The 19,077-nt window shown below is 44.8% G+C and overlaps 1 protein-coding gene across 5 annotated transcripts in view; it reads left to right on the top strand.

The window, feature by feature from the left end:
- Positions 1 to 13,390, top strand: part of STN1 (STN1 subunit of CST complex) — a 40,894-nt gene extending 27,504 nt beyond the window's left edge. For 3 of the 5 annotated variants that reach the window (XM_007130571.4, XM_028481832.2, XM_028481829.2), the window contains 2 exons: positions 311 to 383; positions 8,631 to 9,394. In XM_007130571.4, the coding sequence (XP_007130633.2) occupies positions 311 to 383; positions 8,631 to 8,788 (231 nt within the window). In that variant the 3' untranslated portion in view covers positions 8,789 to 9,394. Of the gene's footprint in view, positions 1 to 310; positions 384 to 1,760; positions 1,910 to 8,630; positions 9,395 to 12,255 lie in introns of those variants that run through there. The other 2 variants (XM_028481833.2, XM_028481830.2) reach the window with 2 other exon arrangements.
- The last annotated feature ends 5,687 nt before the right edge of the window (positions 13,391 to 19,077 follow it).

Below are 19,077 nucleotides of genomic sequence, written 5' to 3'. Positions count from 1 at the left end.
GTGAAATCTTTAGGGCTTCCCTGGTGGCGCAGTGGTTGGGAGTCCACGTGCCGATGCAGGGGACGCGGGTTCATGCCCCGGTCCGGGAGGATCCCACATGCCGCGGAGAGGCTGGGCCCGTGAGCCATGGCCTCTGAGCCTGCACGTGCGGAGCCTCTCCGCAACGGGAGAGGCCACAACAGTGAGAGGCCCGTGTACTGAAAAAAAAAAAAAAATCTTTAGAAACTATCCTGAAGACTAATTTGGGAGTCTGGATGACACAACCTCTGTTTTACCTAACATTTCTTTCCGAACTGTTTTTCCTATTTAGGTAACCAGAGAAGACAAAGAATTGCACAGAAAGATCCACCAGATCATTCAAGAAGACTGCCAGAAACCAAATCGTAAGTGGTGTAATGTACATGTGTCTCGGTGCCCTGGAGGGGGCTGTTCCCTCCCGGAGAGCACTAGATGGAGAGTCAGGAAACCTGGGGCCTTTCCCAGTAACAACTTGGAAGCATGACTGGTCAGGATACCTGCCCTCTCTGAGCCTCAGACTCCTCCTTTCTAAAGTGAGTGTTAGCCTTGCACAGTTGTTCTGACATGGGCCACACGTAAGAGTCAACCTTGGAGCTTTTTTGAACATACAACACTCAGGTCCCACCCCTAGGGATTCTGATTCACTAGGGGCTGGGATGGGGGCTAGACAGGTGAGCTCTTCAAGTGATTCTGATACAGCAAGGTAAGCTGTTAGGCTAGGACTTTTTAACATCTTTCTGGTTTCATGTCCTCTGTAATTTGTGTTATTTCTTGTTCCACTCTTCCTTCTTGCCTCTGAACCGAAACCTGACATTTTCCTCTCTTCTAACATCAAGCCCTTCAAGGTTGGGAGGAATGGTTCTAGACATTACAGTTTGTGAACACTGTAATTCAGTCATCTTGAAACCTGATAATTTGCAAAAGAAATGGTTGAGAAAATAGTTGGTTTTAGTGGAGTTAGGTCAGCCCCTAGTGGTTAGAGACTCAAACTGTAGAGAGTCTGACAACGGACATTACCATTTTCATACTAGTTAGAAAGAGAAGAAAGCATTAGTCCTATGTTTAAATCCTGTGTAAACGGATCGCTCTTAAAGGTGACTTTTCAAAGTCTACCTTTTGCAAACACGTGCTAGCAACGAATGTTGGCATATGTCAACAAATGACGCCAGAAGAAAAGTGGAAAGGCTTGATAATGAGCACAGGCCTCCTCATTCTGCTTTCTTTCTCTCCCGGGAGGTCCACCTCCAGTCCTTAAAGCCCATATATCCCTGGGGCCTGGACCTGTTCCAGGCTGAGTCAGCAGGTGGAGCTGGACCAGATCTCCAGCCCTGATGTTTATGGTATGCAGCCTTATTTAGCTTTTAAAGACCCATGAAGTCACCTCCCAGAGTGGTGTGACAACAGCTCTTAAAATAAACTGAAAGCAATCTATTATTTTAATGCAAGGTTTCTATAACAATTGTTCACTTCATTCAGAACAAGAAGGATAAATATCCTTTAGTTGGGGGAAAAACCACCTATCCCCAATTTAAGGAGCTTTTTAGAGCTGTGAGATGTGGGATTCTTCAACCAAGAAGGGATGAGAGGAGAGGCTGGTCCCCAGGTGACATTCCTGCACTCATGGTAGTCCCATGCCATCTGGCCAGATTCTTATTTTGATGTGTATTAGGAACAGGGTGGATTAAAGTAATCCTAGGGCCTCTGCTGAAGCAAATGAAAGCAACTCACACTTCATTTCTTAGGAGAACCAAACAGCCTTGGTGACCTGAGGGTCTATAAAGTGGCAGGTTTTATATCCACTTCTAATCCACAGGCCAGCTCCTGCTTTGGTGAGTGTGTGTGTCAAGGTGGACAGGCTCTGCTACTCAGTCTGTAAACGGGAGCCTCTAAAAAACATAAGCCAATTCCCTGGAACTAGTGAACTCCCAGGAGACAAATTCTGGAGCATGAATAACTGAGAATACCAGTAAACATACCTTGTAGGAACTGTCAGAGTCTGTTGCAACCACCCCTTTTCATAAGAAATACCTATGACATTAAAAAATTATTCTGAATAATGTATGCACAGGGTAAAAAGTCAAAAAGTACAAAAACACACACAGAAAAAGTGAGACTCCCTCCCAACACTGAGCCCCAGGCTCTGTGTTCCCCATTCCAAAGGCAGTGGATGTTACTAGTTTCTGGCATATCCTTATTCACTTATAAACATGTTTGTATAGTTTATCCTTTCTAAAAAACATAAGCAAAGCTTAGCATACAATACTCAGTGTTTTATGCCTTGTATTTTAAATCTAACATTGGCTTCCAGTGGTCACTCAGCTACAGTATGTGTAAAAGTACCTGTCTTTTTAATGGCTGCACAGTATTCCACTATATGTATTGATAGATATTCGACCATTTATTTAATTATTCCTACTGAACCTTTAGTTTGTTTCTAACCTTTCAGTATGAAACATAGCATTGAGTTTTCCTTGGCAGGATGATTGGTAGGAGAACTTAAAACCTTTAGTCACTTATGAATATTTCAGCAGAGGGTAAACCTACAATAACGAAAGGATTATAAACTTGGGCCAGTTTTAGGTCCCTAAAGCACTGATATAGGGTTTGTCTGAAGATGGGCCGCATGGCATAGTTGTGAAGAGCTGGGCTCTGGAGCCACCTTGCTTGGGTTTGAATCCCAGCTCTGCCACTTTGTAGCTGTGTGACCTTGAGCAAGTCTGTGCCTCAGTTTCTTTATGCGCAAAGCAGGGATAATAATCGTACCTACATCGTGGGTTGTTATGAGGATGAAATAAATTGGTGTTTTATGAAACTCTTAGGAATATGGCAGAGTAAGAACACCAAGAATCCTTCCCTCCACTTAGACAACAATTGCATCTGTCTGATGTAGCCATTTTGGAACTCTGGAGTCTATCAAGGCTATCAACTTCCAGAGGAAGGTTTGGACAATAAATTGGGGTTAATTTCAGTCTATTTACAGATCTTAGTAGCAGCTACTCATCCCTCATCCCCAGCTACATGGCAGGCGGCTGTGCATGTGTTTCTGGAGCAGCTTGTACAGAGCTTGTGGGAGCTAGCGGGGGCAAAAAGGACCCAGTCCTCCACGTATCAGGGATTTGTGCTCTGATCACCAGTTGCTGCTTCTGATCACAGAGGTGCAGGCAGAGAGGTGGGTGGCCATTGTTGTACCTCCTCCCATTGTTGTAAGCTCCTCACCCAACAGCTGAAGTGACTTCCAGGGGATTTAAAAGACTGGCACCCTTTTTTTTAAAAAAAACCCTTCATTTCTCTTTTTTACCCCTTTTGGAGCCAGAAAAGAAAGACTGGAACATTCAAAAGCAACTGCATATATGGGGAAAATTAGAAAGCAACCACACATGCCCAGGGAAAGGCACAGGCTCAGAAATAGACCTGAGAAGACCTTAGGTTTCCATCTCAGCCTGCTCCTTGGCACAGAGACAGCCTACAACAACCAAAAAATAAAATAAAATAAAATAAAATAACAAAAAGCAGCAAACACCACAGAAGGTGAAGAATCTAATCTCCAGAGTTACCACATTATTAGATTCAAATGTCCAGTTTTCAACTAAAAACAAAAGACATTCAAAGAGACAGGAAACTATGGCCCATTCAAAGGGAAAAAAAAGCAACAGAAACTGTCCCTGAAAAAGACCTGATGGCAGATTTATTACCCAAAGACTTTGAAACAGTTGTCTTAAAGATGCTCAAGAAAATAATGGGTGAACAAAATAGAAAATATCAATAAAGAGATACAAAAACTAAAAAGAAACCAAAAAGAAATTCTGAAAAGTACAGTAACTGAAGTGAAAAGTTTACCAGTGATTCAAAGGCAGATTTGAGCAGGAAGGATCTGAAGAAAAGTGAACAGAACCTAAAGAACCTGTGGGACATCATCAAATGGACCAACATATGCATTGTGGTAGTTCCAGAAGAAGAGAGAAAGGGGCAGAGAGAATATTTGAAGAAATAATGGCTGAAAACGTCCCTAATAGGATGAAGGACATGAATATAAACATCCAAGAAGCTCGGTGAACTCCAATTAAGATGAACTCAAAGAGACCACACCAAGACACATTGTAATCAAATCTTTTGAGAGTCAAAACAGAAGAAAGAATCTTGAAAGCTACAAGAGAAAAACAACTTGTCACATCAGTAAGATGATCAGATTTCTTATCTGAAACTTTGGAGTAGGCTGATGTATTCAAAATGCTAAAAGAAAAAAACCTGTAAACCAAGAATCTTAGGAGCCTAATACATTTAAAAGAATTATTAGTCTGTGTTCTTGGGCACAGTGTATCAAGTTGTGGTTTTGTGACATCAGCAACTGAAAGGGGTGGGGACAGAGCTGCAAAGGAGAAGGAACAGAGGTTTTATATATTATTGAAGTTAAACTAGAATAAATTCAAATTAGAGTGTTATAACTATAGGATGCTAAATGTAATCCCTGTGGTAACCACAAAGAAAGTAGCTCTAGAATATACACAAAAGGAAATTTTAAACATTTCACTATTAAAAAAATCAACTAAACACAAAAGAAGACAGTAATGCAGGAATTGAGGGACCAAAAGCTATAAGGCATATAGAAAACAAATAGCAAAATGACAGAAGTAAGTCCCTCTTATCAGTAATTAGGTTAAATGTAAATGGATTGAACTCTCCAATCAAAAGACAGAGATTGGCAGAATGGATTGAAAAAAAAAACCCGAGAACTCCAACTATATGCCAACTACAAGAAACTCACTTTAGATCCAAAAGCACAGATAGGTTGAAAGTGAAAGGACAGAAGAATATATCCCATGCAAGTAGTAACCAAAAGAGAACAGGGACGGTTATACTAATATCAGACAAAATAAACTTTAAATAAAAAATGTTGCAAGAGGGCTTCCTTGGTGGCATAGTGGTTAAGAATTCGCCTGCCAATACAGGGGACACGGGTTCGATCCCTGGTCTGGGAAGATCCCACATGCTGCGGAGCAACTAAGCCCATGCACCACAACTACTGAGCCTGCGGTCTAGAGCCCACAAGCCACAACTACTGAGCCTGAAAGCCACAACTACTGAGCCCACGTGCCACAACTGCTGAAGCCCATGCGGCTAGAGCCCATGCTCTGCAACAAGAGAAGCCACGACAATGAGAAGCTTGCACACCCCAACGAAGAGTAGCCCCCGCTCACCACAACTAGAGAGAGCCCACGCACAGCAACGAAGACCCAACACAGCCAATAAATAAATAACTAAATTTAAAAAAAATGTTGCAGGAGACAAAAAAGGACACTATATATTAACAAAAGGTTCAATACAGCCAGAAGACATAGTAATTTTAAACATTTTGTACCTAATGACAGACCGTCAAAATATATGAAGCAAAAACTGATGGAATTGAAAGAAGTAAATGGTTCTATGATAATAGTTGGAGATTTCAGTATCCCACTGTCAATAATGGATAGAACAACTAGACAGAAGATAAGGAAAGAGAGGACTTAAATAACACAATAAGTCAGCTAGATCTAACAGACGCACACAAAAGACTACCTGACAACAGCATACATACAGCATACAACATGTACATGGGACCTTTTCCAGGAGAGACCACTAATTAAGTCTCAATAGATTTTAAAAGGTAGATATCATACAAAGTATCTTCTCTGACCAGCATCTTCTGAAGTTAAAAGTCAATAACAGAAGTAAAACTGAAAAATTAACAAATTTGTGGGAATTAAACAACACACTCTTCACCTGTAGACTAAAGAAGAAATCATATGGGAAATTAGAAAATACTTAGAGATGAATGAAAACAAAAACACAAAGTACCAAAACTTCTAGGACACAGAAGAACTTTGTATGAAGGGAACTTTATAGCTAAGAACACTTATATAACTTTATAATTTAAGGAACTAGAAAAAGAAGAAGAAAGTAACTCAAAGCTAGCAGAAGGAAGGAAATAATAAAGATTAGAGCACAAATAAATGAAATAGAGAATAGAAAAACAATAGAGAAAATCAGTGAAACCAAAAGTTGGTTCTTTGAAAAGATCCCTAAAATTGCCAAACATTTAGCTAGGTAGACTAAGAAAAAAGAGAGAAAACTCCAGTTACTAAAATCAGAAAGGAAAATGAGCACATTAGTACTGATTCTACAGAAATAAAAAGGATTATAACAAAGTACTGTAAACAATTGTACGCCAACAAATTGGATAACCAGGTGAAATGGAAATTCCTAGAAACACAAAACCTACCAAGACTAAATCCTGAAGAAACAGAAAATCTGAATAGATACATAGTAAGGAGATTGAATCAATAATCCAAAATCTCCCAACAGGGCTTCCCTGGTGGCGCAGTGGTTGAGAGTCTGCCTGCCGATGCAGGGGACAAGGGTTCGTGCCCCGGTCCGGGAAGATCCCACATGCCGCGGAGCGGCTGGGCCCGTGAGCCATGGCCGCTGAGCCTGTGCGTCCGGAGCCTGTGCTCCGCAACGGGAGAGGCCACAAGAGTGAGAGGCCCGAAAAAAAAAAAAAAAGAAAGAAAAATCTCCCAACAAAGAAAAGCCTTGGACCTGATGGCTTCACTGGTGAATTCCAAACATTTAAAGAACTAACACCAATCCTTCTCCCCACGTGAATGGAAGGTCACTTTGTGAACAGCCTTACCAGACAACCCTCGACGCCAGAATGGCCTTTGTGAAGAAGTAGTTTAAGGCCTTTGGGGCAGTCAGCATTGCTGACCACATATGCCTATAAGTCACCTTGAGCCCTGAGCCTGAGCACCCAGGTCTTAAAAGAACTAAGATCACAAGCCGAGCAGTGCTGAAATTCCCAGTGCTTCCTCTCTGCCGTGTGCAAGCCCAGTTTGGTTGGAGTCCTTCACCCTCCGTCATCAATCCTTCCTCTCGGGAAGAGTCAAAGCTTCTTTAGAGCAGGGACAAGGTTATGTGCATCTTCTTAGGTTATGGATATGATGATAGAATCATAGTAATTCTCCATGGAAGAAGCCCCCACCATGGGTCTCCTTTCACCCACACAACCACGAGTGAAGTGGGTGCTTTTCTTCCCATTTAACAGATGAGGATGCGGACTGAGAGACCTGGACCACTTTGCCCCAGTCACAGAGCCAGCATTTTTATTCGGGTCCTTTAGACTCCAGAGTCAGCTCTCTGTCTGCACTCTGTACTTGCTCCTCCTTGCTCAGCGCTGCCCATGTAGTAGGTGTTCAGGAAATCTTGATCGAATGAATGTTGAAGAAATAGCCTGGAAATGTGGAGACCAGGGGAGGTGGCGAGTTTCCCAACAGTGACCCAGTTGGGAGGAATAATGAGTTGACTAGCCACTAGAGGTCAGAATTTGCAAGTCTTTGTTAGCCCAGGACCACTGTCTGTGAGCATCCCTGACCCTTAGCGCTGGAAAGGACCTCAGAGGTGCCCCCCAGCCCCACTCCCCATGGGTCAGAAAGCTGAGGCTTAAAGATGCAGTGACTTGCCCAAAGCCACAAAGGTGCACGGAATCCCAACCATGCTTTGCCCATCACCACAACCCCTCTTTGAGGACTTTCCTGGAGCCTAAAGCATTTTATCATCTGAAAACAACATTCAGTGACTGTGCAGAGCACTAGTGGGCCAGATGCTGGGGATGCGGCGGTGAGAGGCCTGGCCCTGTGAATGGGGCTTTGGTGGAAACTGGGGAGGGTTTGTTTCCAGGAATGAGGTTTGACTTTGACTCGATGTTACAAATAAATTTTACATCATCACCTAGTAAATTATATAATTTTATTATAAATTTTATTTCAACTATACATATACATATTTAGTTGAATATAAAATTTCTCAATATTCATCATACCTAAAATGCAATACATTCTGTAATCTCATACTCTAGTCTGTTTGGTAAGAAAAGAATGCCAACCACAACCCACTAAATTGATTTCATGATCTTCTAATGGTCATAACTTCACTGTGAATACCACTACTCCAAATCATTGATTTCAACGAGGAAAGCGGTCACTCGTCCTGAACTGCTATGAACGGTCTCATTTGTTTTGGGTAGAGGGTGGGAGGTTCCTAGAATACAGCCATCACAGGCAGACTTTTTGGAAGCCTAGGCAGAGAGGAGAGTGAGAACAGGCCAAAGGTCACCACCGCAGTCCCAGGATTTACAGAAGGAATATGGAGGCTGCTGCAAGCCGGCTCTGCTGTCAGCCACAAGAGGGCTCCCGCCTGGGAAGCTAGGGGGTTAGAACTGAATGCATGTGCTCGTACGTGTAACTTCATTAGAGAAAAAAGCCTATCAAGCACTAAATCCCCCCTGGGTTATGAGTAGAAAATTATTGATTGGGAATCCTGGAAGGTGGAAGGCCTGCATCCCCGAGCAGCGGTCCATGGCACAGACCTGAGAACAGGTGTTTTGGTTCGTTCTCACTGATAAGCTAGGCCAGGGCATCTCCTACTTTAATGTGCGTAAGAATCATCTGGGGATCTTATTAAGCTGCAGGTTCTGATCCAGGAAATATGAAGAAGGACTTCCATTTAGAGGAGAGGACAGGGGAGAGAGAGGAGGGTCTGACAGGTGTGTCCAGGCTTAGCCAACTCCCTTTTTCCTGCAGACGTGGAGAAGGGCTGCCACTTCCTGCACATCCTGGCCTGTGCTCGCCTGAGCCTCAGCCCAGGCCTGAGTGAAACTGTGCTGCGGCAGGTGCTGGAGCTCTTGGAGGACCAGAGTGACATCGTCAGCACCACAGAGAACTACTACACTGCATTCTGAGGAGAGGCCGGCAGGCAGCACGAGTGGAGCGGGGGAGGAGGAGAAAACAGGTGGCATTCACTCCTGGGCTCTGATTTTAACATCATGCTGAGGCTTATAGGTCTGGTGGCAATTATCTCATAATAAACTATGAAATATGGTAATTTGAATAATGGAATTTGGCATGAATTCTGGAGGCTGCCTTCTGCCTGCTGTATCCTGGGATAAAAGACTTAGCCACGACATACAAGAAAACCCTCCTCATTGGCCTCCTGGCTGGACCAAGCATCACTCACAGAGCAGAAGAGGAAGAAACAGTGTTGATAGCTTAACTGGTTGGAGGCTCTGTTGTGGTAAAGGGGCATCCCGTGGAGAAGGCGCTTGTACTGCGGGAGCTGAAGAGCGTACAGATCACCAGTTCAGACACTTTTTAAAACTTCAGACTATCAGGTACTTTCTTGGTGTATCTTGATGGTTAAGAGCCTGGTGTAGAGGACTAGTTCTCTCTGGATGAGTGTCACTGACCTACAATTTCTGTGGGTCAAACACCAGTGATGCGTCCAGAGTCTTGGGTTGAATTCTGTCTACAGACCAACGCATCCATGGGAATAAACAGGATCCAAGGCATGGCTCTGTATTTGTCGTTTTCCTTATTTTCCTTCTAAATCAAGTGGTGTTTCAGTACATTTCCCTGTGCTTGAGGACACTGTGACTAAATCCATTATCCCTTAATACCCTGAAGTTCTTGGCAGAGGCTGCTGACCAGTTACTTGGCGGTGGTAGATGTTATTTTCAAGGTTACCATTGAACGTGCAGGATGTCCTGACACCATCCAGACACTCAGTATTTGCCCAGACAGGTGATGGGTCCTGCTTTTGCTTGGAATGACAAGGTAAAGGGAAAAAATCTGAGGTATGTAATAGGCTTGTTCTTACAGGACGATGACAAATCCAGCCAGTGAAAAGAAAGTTCGGAGAAAGATTTGGCGTTAATTACAGTCATTTCACAAAAGGCACATCTGCCTTTGGCTGCTGCATTTGCACTTGATGTATAAGCTTTTAGTGGCTCTGCTGGAGAGCCTGCAGGCCTGGCGCCTTGCTCTGCTCTGTGTGGAAACGGAGTGGCTTTACCCTTAGAAATTGGCTGTAGCTCCATATTTCAGACCAAAAGCTAGTACCGACAGATTGCTTCCTGCCTTGGACTTTTCTGACTTGACCTAAACCTCTGTGCCTGGTTGCTAACAGCGACTACCCAGAAAGCTGCCCCGTGTTGAGAGGGGTCCCTGTAGAACAGAGTTTACCTGGAATGACATCCTAGTAGTTCTTCCGTAAGGTCGGCAGCTGATCCATATTGAATATATCTCAGATGACTGGAGCTGCCGGGAAGGAGTCTTGCATCAGAACATAAAAAGGGCACATCCTTGCCCACAACCGTCCCACTTCTAGGGTTTATCCCAAGGAGGTGATCACATAGATGGGAGAGGGTGAATGCACATGATGCCCATTGCTGTGTAATTTAAAATTCCGTAATTGGGAAAAAATATTTGTCTACAGAGGAAAAATTAATCATGGTCATGTACACTATGAAATACTATGCAGCCATTAATTTAATGGAGCAGACAGATCTTTTCACCATGGAGCAGTATTCCCAGTAGATTTAGTGGGAAGAACGTTGAGATCTGTTCATGTAATACCACTGATCTGAAACTACCTGTGTGTGTATGTATATATCTAAACAGAGAGCGTGTTTCTGCATATCCATCTGTATAAATGTTGCGTGTATACACGTACATACAGTTGACCACTGCACTCCTAGCGTTTGGTCCCAGGCCTCTTTCCTGTTTAGCTTGCTCCCATGGGGATCTCAAGCAGTCTCAGATCCTCTGTACGCTGGCAAACTCCCCAGCTTACATCCCAGTTCGGACCTCTTCGAACTTCTGACCTACACCCAGCCTTCTGCTGACAGCCCCACTCTGGTCCCCAACAGACGTCACACACATCAGATGCCCAAAGCCAGGCCCCCTACCACCCCTGACCCCAAATGTGCTTCTTCTGAAGTTTTCCCTGATTCAGGAAAAGGCAGCTCCATTTTTCAAGTTGCTCAGGCCAAACCCGTTGACTCCTTTCGCTCACATCCCACATCCGACCTGCGCACAATGGCGGCAGCATCTCACTCCTCCACCGCCACCACCTGGAGAATTGTGGGGCCTCCTACCGCCCTCCCTGCTCCCCTGGCCCCTCTTCAGTTCACTGTCAGCACAGCAGCACAGCTTGACTCAGACTCTGCCGTCCTCTGCTTCCGGCACCTGAGGCAGCACAGTGTCACCAGGGCTCTGCTCTGCGGGGCCTCCTCTCCTGCCATTTCCCCTTCACCTCAGCTCTGCTTCTCAGGCCCTGCTGTTCCTCACACACACCAGGGACATGCCTGACTCAGGGCCTTTGGACTTGCTGTTGCCTCTGCCTGGAATGTTCTTCACCTGGATAACCATGTGGTGGGCTTCCCCCTCCCCTCCTTTGGGTCATTCCTTGAGTGTCACCTTTTCCGTGAGGCCTGCCCTGATCCCTCTTTCGCTGATTGCAACCAACCCCTTCTCCCTCCTCCCCAGAACTCCACAGTACTTATTTTTCTCCACATTGCTTGTCACCGTGGAACACACTCCATATGTTTCTCACTTACCCTGCTTATTATTCAATATTTATTCTCCCCAATAGAAAAAAATGCTCCATGAGGGCAGGACTTTTTCTCTGTTTTGTTTCCTACTGTGTCCCAGCACCTACAACAGTGCCTGGCACATCTTCCAAGCAATACCACTTCTATGTGTGTGTCTGGCTGCCCTCCACCTGCTAATAGCTGCCTCTCTTTCCTGGGGGACTTTCTCCAATGTCTTGGAAGGCTGTTCAGGCTGGAAGTACTCAGAATTAACACCCACCAGGGGCAGCCTCAGCCAGTGGGACCTGGGGTATACATACTTCTGCTCCCTCACCCTTCCATTGACATATCTCTGAGGCTCGTGTTCTACAGCACTTTCCAGAGTTTCTCTGTGGGATTCAGCTCCATCCACCCACAGCAGCAGCTAACTTGATAAACACCCTTAATTGGCTGCCTTACCCTCCTGTCTTACTTTCCCATTCTCCATTACCTTTTGCTGCACCTTGCAAATGAATTGCCTCCTTTCTGATCCTTGTCTCAGGGTCAGCTTCTGGATGAATGCAACACTATGTTCACAAATATATTTGATAAATTCTTATGAATAATTATGCACATCAAACAGAGATTACCAGAAATGCTCACCAGAGTGACACACTTGTTACCCCTGAAAGGTGAGATGTCAGATGCTTTTTAACCTACGTATCTGTACTTGGATAGTTTTACAATTAGCAAGTGTCATTATACAGAAATAACAAACCCATCTCTCACTTGCCACCCCCTACTCACATAACCTAAATTGTGAGTGAACCAAGAATGCGATGAGACTCTTTTCTCCACAGCAACGGAAGAACTATGAGAAGTTGAGGGAAGCTCTTGGAAAACTCTCTGGGGCTACAGTTGGGTCACCGCTCATGTACTGAAGAGCAACCAAGGGGTCCCCCTGAAAAGGAGGGAAACTGAGCAGACATCCTCCCCCTCTCTCGGTGCGTACTTTCAGGAGCTGTGAACACTGTGTATAGTTAATGTAGGCGAGAAGACAAATAGTGCTCTGTCTGGTCGAGGGTTTGTTTGAAGATCCATGACTATCCCCATCTGGTAAGCTACCAGTGCTTCTCATCCCTATAAGACACTTCTTTCTAATTATTTCCCCCTCTGATAGTGTGCCAGGACACTGGCTGGGAGAGAGCAGAGCAGAAAGAAATCTATTCAGTGATGAGGAACCCAGGACTTGGTGCCAAGGATGAAAACCACGCAAACTTGTAATTTTCCACTGGAGAAAACATCCACACTTTTTTATTAGCTTGGTCTCTTCTCTACAAGTGGCCTCTAGAGCAACTGCCTCCAGAAAAGCACCTCATCGTTTCCTTACTAGATTTACATGAAGCACACAGGCAAACTCAGGAAGACCGTGGTGAGGCTTGCTGGAGGAGACAACAGCAGGCACCGTGAAGAGAAGCAGGACCAGCCTGAAGGGAAATCATGTCTGTGGACGAAGAACCTTGCAACAGTGTTTTTGTTTGCATAACAGTCTACTGATTGAGGCTCTAAATGTGATCCCAAACTCCCACATAAGTGAGTTTTTACTTAATCCAGAATTTAAAAACAAAAACAAAAAAAACCAAAACAGCCTATTTTTATTGAACTTTTATTAGGTAAACCCAAACAGATCAGTCCCAGGTTTTACGTGTTCACAAGAATTCTAAATCAAACCCCAAATTCCTGAAGAGACTCCAGCCTCTCCCTGTATGTCAAATTAAAAAGATAGGTTTTACTTTGAAACATCAAAAGAGGAATTTTGAAGACAGCATAATAGCCCTAGTTTTTTTTTAGATAGAAACAGTAAAGTGGTGTCTCATTAATTCAGACTGATGTGGTGAAAGGTTTGTGTAAACTAGTGAAAAACCTGGGTTTGAAATAGTGCCATTTTATGACTTTAGGTCTACCCAGTGTTTCACATTATGTCTGGATTACTCTAACGGAACAGATTTGCTGCTGAGGAAAGCTGCTTTAATGACTAAGGATTATTTAAATTATATATCATTTGTTATCATTCAGTATCATTTAATTTTTATGTATTATGTACCATTTAATATTAATAGGTGATTTTAAAGTACTTGAATTTAAGAGATTTGAAAACATACATCCATACAAAAACTTGTGCACAAATGTTCACAGCAGTATTATTCCTAATAACCAAAAAGTGGAAACTACCCAAATGTCCAACTACTAATGAATGGATAAAAAGATGTGGTATAGGGGCTTCCCTGGTGGCGCCGTGGTTGCGCGTCCACCTGCGGATGCAGGGGAACCGGGTTCGCGCCCTGGTCTGGGAGGATCCCACATGCCGCGGAGCGGCTGGGCCCGTGAGCCATGGCCGCTGAGCCTGCGCGTCCGGAGCCTGTGCTCTGCAACGGGAGAGGCCACGGCAGAGGGAGGCCCGCATACCACAAAAAAAAAAAAAAAAAAAAAAAAAAAAAAAGATGTGGTGTATTCATACAATGGAACATTATTCAGCCATAAAAAGGAATGAGGTACTGATACATGTTACAGCATGGATGAGCCTTGAAAACAGTATGCTAAGTGAAAGAAGTCAGATACAAGAGGCCACATATTGTGTGATTCCATTTATATGAAATGTGCAGAATAGGCAAATCCATGAAAACAAAAAATAGATTAGTAGGGGCAGGAGGAGAGTTGGTGGTACAGGGTTTCTTTTTGGGGTGACAGAAATTTTCTGGAATTAGGTAGTGATGATGTATGCATGACCCTGAATATACCCCAAACCACTGAAATGTGGGTTAGGTTGGGATTCCTCACAGTGTGCCCTGTTCCCAGGGCGGGCATCCCAAGGAAGAGCACACCCCAGACAGAAGCTGCGTGGTCATTTTGTGCAGAGCCCCAGAAGCCGCGCAGTGTCACTTCCATGGCATTCTGATCGTCAGCGCTGTCACAAAGTCACAAGCTCACCCACACTTCGTGTTATCAACAGTTTACATCAGTGTCCATCTGACAGGTGAAAACGATTTCTGGGTTTTGTTTACATTTTTACTTCTTTAGGTATGAGTGGCATCAAGCATCAGTTCATTCCAGGCAACCTTTGGACAGATGCATTATGCCCTGGACATTAGCCATTGCTTCCAGCAGAGGCTGAGGGAGGCCCGGGTCATATGTTCTAGCAGCGGTGTCAGCTGCAGAAACAGTCCAAGTCCGGACACTGAGGTGCTATAGCTAATACACAGCTGGGATAAACATCCTGAAGAACTCAAACCTCAGTGTTCCCAATTTGCTAGCTACTTCAAGTGCTTGGACACATGCCTGCCCAAATGTTATATAATACACGAAGGCAGCAATCTTTTAAAAACCGATCACCATATTATGAACTGAGACCTCTCATAAACCAGACGCCATTCAGCTCTGGTTCAGTGACTCTGTCCCCAGTCAGATAAATGTGAAAAACTAAGGATGTTTTTAAGGAAGTGCTAATTGAGTGGAGAAGATAGTTTTAGTAATAGAAATGGTCTTGATGCTGCTTCCACTTTAATCAACATAGCCTAATTATCATAATAAGGCGATGCTTGCATTTTCATCATTGACTGGGGTTTGGTACAGTTAATTGGGGCATTAGGCAGCACCCATTTTGATAATCTTCTTGGCTAGAAATTGCATCCTCAGGGAGAAGCTTTTTCATTTTTGTTCTGAGGACAATCAGTGAATGGAGGAAGTCAAGGAGGGGTGAGGACAGAGCATCCTTCCATTTTTTTTAGCTCTACTTTAGAGCAAGGCAACAGCAGTGTCACATAAGCTGTGATACGTGGCACAGTTAACTTGTGATAAGTACTAAGTTTTCTCATGTACTGAAATTTGTGAATGATTATTCTATTCTAATATAAATTCGTGGCAGATTAATATATTGAGCTGTTAGCATGGGATTTGTTTTTCCTGTCTTTTACTTCTGCTGAGCAAGAAGCCAGCCTTGCCTCCGGGAGGTTTGGTTTGGAGGCCAAATCCAGAAGTTGTTTGTGCAGACAAGCTGGCTTATGTTTTCTGGAAGCCTGGAGCCTGGGAGGGATTGGAGATGAGTGGGCTGCAGGCATTGCAGACCAGGATGTGCTGCCCATGGTGCCTGCAGCAGGTGGCAGGTTGGCAGGACTTCTGTGGAGAGGTTTTGCAGTGTCTCTTGCAGACTTAAAGCCTTGGCCTATGATCCCCAGCTTCAGCCGAGATTCCCAAGCTTGGAACGGAAGCTTCTGCAAGCCTCCTTCTCTAAAGGGACACACTGGGGATATCAGCAGAAGACTTGGTCTCAGAAGAGTGGACACATCACCCATTTTCCAGGCACCACATACCCTCTTATGTGATGGTTTTTCACGCATCTCTAGAGAAGGGGAGAGCCTGCCCCACCCAACTACTACCAAAATTATTTTCTTTCCAGCACAGAGAATGAAGGCACCAAGCCCCAGCTAACTTGAAATAAAATAAGGAATATGATGTCTCACCCATCTGAGTTTTGGGAGTAGGATTCATATCACTACAGTTAGAATCAAGTCAAGGTGAATTTTTGAACAATGTCACATTCCCACCCACTTGCATTCCAGAATGGTCTCTTAGTGGTAAAGAAAGGTACAGTGTCATGGTAAGATTCCAGGGAAATTGCTCATGACCCTCCCACAGAGCACACTCTGCACGAAAACCACCAGTCCTGCGTCACTGTGGAAACAATTGGAAATCACGGCCTCAGAGGATGGGGGAGGGCAATGTGATAAGAGTTTGTTATGCTTCCTCAGTGAGGTCCACCTTATCATGAACTGAAAATATCACCGTGTCCTGCAACCATCATGTATGCTGATCAGCCAGAGGTGACCTGGACCACAGGCAAGTGAGCAAAGAGGATCTAACTTAGGAGAAGGCTCCAAACCACCTGAACAGTGAGTCTTCTCCCAACATGAAGAAGCTTGAAAAGGCCTGACTCATCCAGCAGCCAGCCCAGCCCAGCACCTCAGGAAGAGTCAGCAAGCAGCCTGTGTGGTTTCTGTCCAGTCCCAGCTTGCCTTGACCTGGTGGAGGGCAAGAAATAGAAACGCCGCTCCTGAGAATGGCAGCCGGCTTGAGAATGCTGGTATCAGCACTCTGTCGGGGGCTGGGCTGTCAGCCCAAGCACACACCCCGTTGGGGCGAGACTGAGAGTGGGAGTGATCTGCCTTTTCTGTCCATTTCTTGTGGACCCAGGTAACCAGGAAAAAAATGGGAGGTGGGCGTGTTCTGAACCTATAGCCAGCTGAGTTCTGGGACTTAACTAGACTTAACTAGCTGTTCCCATGTGTTCCCTCAGAGGTTGCCCACATCACAGTTCACCTGGAATTCTGTGATGGACCCAGCAGTAGGCACAGAGTGGTGCTTGATAAATGTTTCAGTGGATGGGCAGTGTACTTACTGAGTGCCAACTGTGTGCAAGGCATTGTGCCAGGTGTAGAGGGGATGCCAAGACAAAGCTCCAACCCTGTCTCCAGGGAACTTTCAGTCAAGTGGATCATAAGCACATGCCTACATGACTTAAAACCCATGGATGCACATGGTCTTGTTTGACCCTTGGAGTTTAAAAATATTAAAACTATTATTGTTAAAATAGTAAACCAACATAAAAAAAATTAGCTACCATATGTATTTTTTTAAAAAATGTAGTGTGCCTGTGTGTTTGAAAGACCACAGAAGAAACTGGTATCAGGGTTGGCCTCTTCAGATGGGGAATTGGGAGCAGGGAGTGGGTAGCAGATTTATTGCAATGTTTTGTAATTTTTTTATTGTGTAAAATGCTATACCTCTACAAATAAACAAACAAAAAAGGGATGGGGAATTCACACCAAAATCCAGCTTTCTGGATTTTTTTTTTTAGAACATTTTTTAAATGTTTTATTTATTTATTTATTTATTTATTTATTTTTTTACTGTGTTGGGTCTTCGTTGCTGCGCGTGGGGTTTCTCTAGTTGCGGCGAGCGGGGGCTACCCTTCATTGCAGTGTGCGGGCTTCTCATTGCAGTGGCTTCTCTTGTTGTGGAGCCCGGGCTCTAGGCACGCGGGCTTATTTTTTTTTTTTTTTTTTTACTGTGTTGGGTCTTCGTTGCTGCGCGTGGGGTTTCTCTAGTTGCGGCGAGCGGGGGCTACCCTTCATTGCAGTGTGCGGGCTTCTCATTGCAGTGGCTTCTCTTGTTGTGGAGCCCGGGCTCTAGGCACGCGGGCTTCAGTAGTTGTGGCACGTGGGCTCAGTAGTTGTGGCTCGCGGGCTCTAGAGTGCAGGCTCAGTAGTTGTGGTGCATGGGCTTAGTTGCTCCGCGGCATGTGGGATATTCCTGGACCAGGGCTCGAACCCACATCCCCTGCATTGGCAGGCAGATTCTTAACCACTGTGCCACAAGGGAAGTCCTGGATTTTTCTTGGCAACTCAGGATTCTGACAGTACTGGGAACATTTAGTCTGGAAACAGCGTGTAGGCGGGCAGAAGGGCAGCATTAAAAGATTTTAAGATGAAAGCTTGCATCAGATTTACATTTTGGAAAGAATATTTTGGCAGCAGAGTAGAGGAGCATGGCTCAGGGGCAGGTAGACCAGAGAGACGTGACTGCAGTGATCCGGGGAAGGGTAGTGAGGACCTAAACTGGGACGGTGTCAGGGAGACAGATGACAGAGACATTAATGAAACAGACCTGAGGTGGGTAACTGATTTAGGAGTGAAGGAGTGTGGAAAAGGCCAGGGTAACTCCCAGGTCTGCAAGACACACCACGGTGATTGCCACAGCAGCCTTAAACTAATGGAAGGGAGAGAGGGAGATCTGTGGGCCTTCTCAACTGGATTCAGAAGAAATCCTGAAAGAGCACATCTCCTGAAATGCAAGGAAAAGCCCACATAGGAAATGCACTCTCAGAGGCAAATAGCTCCTGTCACCCATTCCAGGCACCAGTAGTGTCTCAGTGATTTTCCAGAGAAAACAGCCTCTCTGGAGAACGCAGCATGGGAGAACTAGAATTTCAAACAGAAAAACTTAATGCTTGTGGTTAAAAAGACAAAGAAGCACCAACTGAGAAGTAGTTTAAATCATATTCCTTTAGGGAATGGATTTTCTTGGATCTGTGTGCATCCTTTACAGCTTTATTAGTCACTGCTAAAGCCCTTTTTGGGTCACAGAGCCGCCGGCAGAGTGCTGTTCCTGGGAGGATGACCTTGAGCAACCAGCCCCAAACAGCAACCCTGCATGTCAACAAGCCGGCCTGCCCTGGCAACATCACCATCCAAGAGGAGGGGCAGGTCCCCCAGCCCTGAGGTTTGAGGCAACCAGTAAATGAACTAGCCTAGAGCCTCTGTGATTCTCTTTCCCTATGCATGACAAAATTTTATCTCATTTGCTACTTGAATCAGAGTTGAAAATATTTTCCTTTTGAGACTCTGTGGTCAGATATCAATTTATTAACACTGTGGCCTCACCTCAGACTTAGTCCAAGAGGTTTAAAGTAAAATCAGGGGCTTCCCTGGTGGCGCAGTGGTTAAGAATCTGCCTGCTAGTGCAGGGGACATGGGTTCGAGCCCTGGTCTGGAAAGATCCCGCATGCCGTGGAGCAACTGAGCCCATGTGCCACAACTACTGAGCCTGCGCTTTAGAGCCCGCAAGCC

This window comes from Physeter macrocephalus, chromosome 20 (assembly GCF_002837175.3).
Source record: "Physeter macrocephalus isolate SW-GA chromosome 20, ASM283717v5, whole genome shotgun sequence".
NCBI lineage: Eukaryota > Metazoa > Chordata > Mammalia > Artiodactyla > Physeteridae > Physeter > Physeter macrocephalus.
Note: the sequence above shows the minus strand (reverse complement) of the source record. Positions and strands in the feature narration are given on the sequence as shown.